General features: G+C 38.5%; 1 protein-coding gene across 1 annotated transcript in view; it reads right to left on the bottom strand.

Annotated features, from left to right (window-relative positions):
- The window catches only part of GXYLT1 (glucoside xylosyltransferase 1), a 75,230-nt gene that overhangs the window by 26,523 nt on the left and 42,277 nt on the right, over positions 1-6,430 (bottom strand). The window contains exon 5 of the mRNA XM_042780549.1: positions 982-1,233. Coding sequence (XP_042636483.1) covers positions 982-1,233 — 252 coding nt within the window. The remainder of the gene's footprint in view (positions 1-981; positions 1,234-6,430) is intronic.

Below are 6,430 nucleotides of genomic sequence, written 5' to 3'. Positions count from 1 at the left end.
GTGGGAGGGGAGGGGAGGGAATGCGGTTAGACAGAGATAAGTATTGATTTGGGTGAAGAGAAGGGCAATGTACCAAATGTGAATGACCAATATGGCACCACTGAGGATGAGAAAGACAGAGAGAGGGAGGTACAGACAACAAATATGAACCCTTTTGCACATACAGTATTGGGTTGTGTTGTCAGTGAAGGCAAGCATGGGTGTATGGGTAGATAGATGGGTGGACAGGCTGAACTATTAGGTATGTCAAGTGCCTTAGGCACTATGCTAAAAGAGGCCTCCTAGAAGCAGAACTCTCTCTGACTGCTGGTTGAGGAAGACGTGCTGCTGAAAGAGATACGGGCTCCTGAGACATGCGTTGCTGGGGAAGAGACGCAAGAGACACGCATTGCTGACTGAGACACACCGAGGGACCAGCCCTGCTGGGAAAGAGACTGTGAGAGACTGTTGGCTGAGGGACGGTGGGCTGGGAGAGAGACTGAGTGTTTTTCCTGAACTAGAATTGTAGCCTGTGGTGCTTCCCTAATAAACCCCATAATCTGTGAGCTCTGTGTGGCCACTGCAGCGAATTATTGAACCCAGGAGAGAGGTGGTGGGTGCTTTGGGAGGAACAGTTGGAGAAAGGGCTGGAGGGAGGCAGCATGTCTGGCCTGGCAGGAATAGGCCTTGCATTATTGATGGTGATTCTGCCTTACTCTTGTGGGGTTCTAGGAGGTCAGAACATGTGGCCTCCTTGCTGTTTTTGCATACTTTGAATCACAATATAGGGAGATGATGTTCACTACTTACTGTATTGCTATTTTACTTCACTTTAGTGCCATGTTGGTTCACTTCTAGAACTGTTCTACTAAGCAAAATATTATTCTTGAATTATTTTAGATAAAGAAAAATTGGATTATTTCAATTTATTCTTTAATCAAGCAAAACCAAATTGGAAATCAAGCATTTTAGAGGAAAAAAGAAAAATGTTAATCAACTTACCTTAAAATACTTCCTTCTCATTCGAGTCATGTTCATCAACATAACTCCAGAGTTTACTCCAGTTTTTCCATAATATGGATGTCTGGCAAAGCGATTATACCATCCTATCCGAGGCTCCTCATGCTCTGGTGCCATTGCAGCAACTTGTGTGGAATTAAATTTCTTTAGTAAAGACCAAATATCATCAACGGGTCGTAAAAAAAGGATGTCAGTGTCGACATACAACAGTGAGTCAACTTCCTTCAGGATTAACTATGAAGAAAGATATTTAAATCAGTATATTTACTTAAATAAAATATAAAAGAAACTTTATAAAAGATAAACCTAAGAGATAAGCTAATTTAAATTTTAAAAGATTTATAATTTTTTAAGTAAATTTTGTAATTCTGTCATTTTTCTTTTAACCACAACATAAATATAAATACAATACTAATGAAACTTCTTGGGGAAGAAGAACTATAAAAATAAATCAACAATAGAAACTCAATACTAACATTCAATGGAATAAAAGTTATATCCTCAAAGATCAGGGAAGAAACAATGTTGTTTGTAATATATAATAACATTATTAACATAGGTGAATTTATATGGTAAATTTTAATTTTCTATGATAAATACAGAAATCAATACAAATGAAGATCTTCTGAGCTTGTTCCCTTGGTCTGTGACACTATTTACATCATTTCAATCTCAACTAAAATGTCACCTCCATCGAGAACCTTGTCTTTAAACACTCAACCAACAGCTTCTCTCACCCCAAAATTCTCTATCCTACAACCATCTTTTATTTGCTTCTGACACTTACTACTATCTGAACTTATTTATGTTTATACACATCTTTATTGTCTGTCACTCCTCACTACAATGTACAGTGTCTAATGGCACAAATTCTGATTTTCTTACTGCTAAACCTGTGTCTAGATTAGTGCTTAGCACACAGCAGGAGCTCAGCACTAACAGTAACAATAATAGCAAACATATGCATTGGGTACTATTATGCCCAAAATCGAGGTACATAGCATAATCAGAGTCAGGTAACTGTGTGAAGAGCTGGAACCCAGGCTATCTGGCTCCAGAGTCCATGCTCTTATTCCTATGCTTACTGCCTCCCAACAAATCAAAGACTATAGGTGTACTCAGCAAGGACAAAGACAAGACTTAATCATGCCAAGATTTTTCAATCATTCCACTCACTCAGCCATATGACCTAGAGCACACAGTGAGAATTTCATTAGCCTACGTTCCTTCATTTGTGTAACACAGGTCCTATACATCTTGCACTGTGCATACAAAATCAGAAGATTCTAGTACATAAAAGTATGCATTTTTATACACGTTGCCTAAACCATGGCCAATTTCTTAATCTGACGCTCATTTATAAAACAGGACAGCAGCTGTAGCCACCTCTTCCAGTCTTGGAAGAAAGACTGGCTAAGCTGCACTTTCTGAGAGATGTTAAATCTTCAAAATGTGCTTCTACAGAGATTTTCAGAAGTAATTTTTATTTCTGCCTTATGCATAAACTTTGGAATCCAACTTCTGCAAATTTAACTTTACAGTCTATCACAGTATGAGATGAGCCTAAGCCTTTTTAGTAAGAATATAATGAGAATAAAAGCATGATCCTAACTCTGCTATTTTTTAAAGCTGCTATTTCCTCCTACGGGAGCTCTGGTAGCATAGTGGCTAAGGCACTTGACTGCTAACCAGAAGGCTGGCAGTTCAAACCCACGAGCCACTCCTCAGAAGGAAGATGGGGCAATCTACTTCCATAGTGATACTGCCTCGGAAACCCAAGGAGGGGTCGCTATGAGTCGGGTCCAACTCCATGGCACATAACAGCAACATAACAACATTTCCTCCTACAACTAATGTTAAGGTGTCACCTTAATGATAACCAAACTCACTGCCATCAAGTCGATTCCAACTCACAGCGACCCCCTGTGGGTTTCTAAGGCTGTAAATCTTTACAGAAGTAGATTGCCCAGTCTTCCTTCCACGGAGTGGCTGGTGGGTTTGAAACGCCAGTCTTCTGGCTAACAGTCAAATGCCTTAGGCACTATGCCACAAGAGCACCTACTAGGCTGAAATCATCCCTATCTCCCTTTAGTTCACTATCAGATGCTTCAGTATCAGGCTAGGAAAATAATGGCTGACAGCAGACCCTCAGTCAGGAAGGTTTACTTGCTCAAAGATCTCAATAAAATGGGTCTATGTATGTACCTGAGTGTTTCTCTGTTTGGGGGAGGGAGGAGGAATTATTCATTTACTATCAACATTTTGCTCCTGCACCATGACACATCCCCTTGTATACAGATTACTGTGTTCCTAGGAGACTGGGAAGATGCTGCATAAAGCTCTAAGTTCAATGTTGGGAGCCACTGCCAATTGGAGATACAAGATTAAATAATAATCAGGTCAATATTTTTCTATGGTTCCCTTTGGAGGATGAAGGAGTTAGTAGTGTTTACATTAGTTATTTTTAGTTATTTCAAATAAAGAGAAACTTGGGGAAAAAAATTATCACTTAGAAAAATAAACTATCATTCTCTTAAATCTGGTTAAAAAGTTACAGAATTAACAGTCAAGTATGAGGACAATTTAACAGGTTTCAAGGAGAAATACTTAGAATTTAAATTCCATTTGGAATGTAAATAGATTAAATAAACCAAAACCAAACTCACTGCCATCGAGTCGATTCCAACTCACAGCAACCCCCTTGGGTTTCCAAGGCAGTAAAATCTTTATGAAAGTAGATTGCCCAGTCCTGCTTCCGCAGAGTGGCTGGTGGGTTTGAACTCCCAGACTTCTAGTTAGCAGTCAAATGCCTTAGGCACTACCCACCAGAGCTCCTTGTAAGTAGATTACATCATTAAATGATCCAGCAAATTTCATTTCACATCATCAACAACTAAACTTTTTAATAATGTAGAACAAAAGTAAAGCCCTAACCTCATGCTCTTCATTCAACACTTAGTATTTTTCTATATTTTCGTGGTTATTTCTTGTAGGCCTGTCTCCCCCATTACACAATCAATTCTATGAGTACAAGAAACCTGTCTATTTCATTAATTCCTTCACACCCAACACTACAATATAGTTGCTTGGCACAAATACGCTCCCATTTATTGATTAAACAAATGTAACAGTGCAGTAACGCAACATAAAAATGAAAAAAAAAATTACAAAGCATACATAAAGTATCTAAAATTTCTTTGGTTTTCTTCTGATCATCATCTCTTATTTGTGTGCTTCCTACTATGGAAAGTAAGGAAAATCCTAGGACCTGTTATGCATAAGAACAAACATACAGGCTAGGCAGACCCCACTATCAAAATTATAACTTAAATTAAATCTTAATGACATTCTGTTGTGGTGGTGGTGGTGGTTATGTGCCATCGAGTAGGGCCCGACTCATAACAACCCCTCCTTGGGTTTCCAAGGTGGTATCACTACGGAAGTGGATTGTCCAATCTTCCGAATTCCAAGGAGCGGCTGGTGGGTTTGAACCACCAGCCTTCTGATTAGCAGTCAAGTGCCTTAGGCACTATACTACCAGAGCTCCTTTAATGACATCCTAGAATTTTGTTTGTTTTCATCTGAACAAATGTGGTTCTTCCTTAATCTCATATGAGAATAATAGCTACTTTTACAACTACCCTTGATCTGTTAGCAATATTTAACATAGTCTAGGCCTCTCTTGAAATACTTTCTTTATATACCATACCCTACAAGTTTACTTCCAATCTACCTGACCACTTCTTCTCAGCCTCTTTTGCTGGTTTCTTCATATCTCCCCAATGTCTAAACAGCGGGTGACCCAGAGCTTACTTCTTGGATCTCTTATATTTTCTAAATATACATAACCCCTTGATGATTTCCTCAAATATTATAGCTTTAAATATATGACTGTCTCTATGCAGACAACAGTCAGATTTGTATATCCAACTGCCTACTTGACATATATACTTCAGTGTCTAATAGGCATTTCAAATTTGACATGTCTGGCACCAAATTTCTGACTTTTCCTCAACAAGACTTAATCCTTTGTTCTTCCCATTTCAAAATGGCACCTTCATTCTACCTGTTGCTTAGGCCAAAAAGTTTGGAGACATTCTTGGTATTTCTTTATCTCACATCCTATTTCATCTGTCAAAAAATCTTATTGACTCAAATGTATGCAGAATCCTATCATGTCTTACAAATTCATAGATACCATATCTCACCTAGATTACTGCAATAGTTTCCTAAAACTAGTCTTCTTTATAATCTGTTTTTCACTATAATGATGCTTGCTTTTAAAGGCCTTAATTTGCATTTAGGAGCTCTGGTAGCATAGTGCCTAAGGTACTTGACTGCTAGCCAGAAGACTGGCAGTTCAAACCCATAGCCACTTTTCGGAAGGAAGGTTGAGCAATCTACTTCCATAGTGATACTGCCTTGGAAATCCAAGGAGGGGTTGCTATGAGTCAGGTCTGACTCGATGGCACATAACAACAAGAGCATTCTTAATATACTAAGAACTGGCTTAATCCACTTAATAACAACAAATAACTGAAGGTTCTTTTCCATAATTCACAAAACTTTCCAGATACTTGACAACTTCTTAAATTCAGTATTTCTACTACCATAATTATTTTAAACATTGTAGTGGTCCTACCAACTACTACATACTTTAAAACTGAGGGTGGAATCAACTCAAAATGAAAGAAGTAACCTTGCTTCTGAATCATACTTCAAAGTTAAAAACTAGTAAGAGTTTAACACCATTCTAAAGACCACCACTAAAGAACAGCACACCACTGAGTAAGTGGCTCCTATTTTCCTTTTGGGTTCACATGCCTTAAATTTTGTGTCTATGATAAACTATCAGATACAAAATGTAAACTTTTATAAAATGAAAGTGGCTACCTAATAAAACAAACTACCCCATTTTCCAAATTATTTTTCTAAAATGAGACCTGCAACTTGAAAGTGATACCTAAGTAGTAGACCTGGCTCCATTAAGATCTGAGTACTTCTGTCTCTCCAATAAAACAGTTCAAAGCAAGTAAGTAAGTTAAAAGGTAACAATATAATAGCAGTTTTTATTAGATTTTGGGGGGATATTTTTCTAATGCTGTTCAAAAGGAAAATAGTACATGTGTGCATTTTATTTATATGTTGTTGTTATGTGCTGTCGAGTCAGCCCCGACTCATAGCAACCCCTCCTTCGGTTTCCAATGCAGTATCACTATGGAAGTAGTGTTAGGCCAAAGCAAACCCAAGCCACTAACATTTCAGTTAGCAGTTTCCTCCGGGTGTCAGGCCCTGATGTTGTTGTTGTTGCTGTTGTTTGCCGTCAAGTCGGCCCTGACTCACAGCGACCCCTCCTTGGGTTTCCGAGGCAGTATCACTACAGAAGTAGGATTGCCCAACCTTCCTTCCGAGGAGTGGCTGGTGGGTTTGA

The sequence above is a fragment of the Orycteropus afer genome, unplaced genomic scaffold, assembly GCF_000298275.1.
Source record: "Orycteropus afer afer isolate SDZICR_OR568_19922 unplaced genomic scaffold, OryAfe1.0 scaffold00045, whole genome shotgun sequence".
Classification (NCBI taxonomy): domain Eukaryota; kingdom Metazoa; phylum Chordata; class Mammalia; order Tubulidentata; family Orycteropodidae; genus Orycteropus; species Orycteropus afer.
Note: the sequence above shows the minus strand (reverse complement) of the source record. Positions and strands in the feature narration are given on the sequence as shown.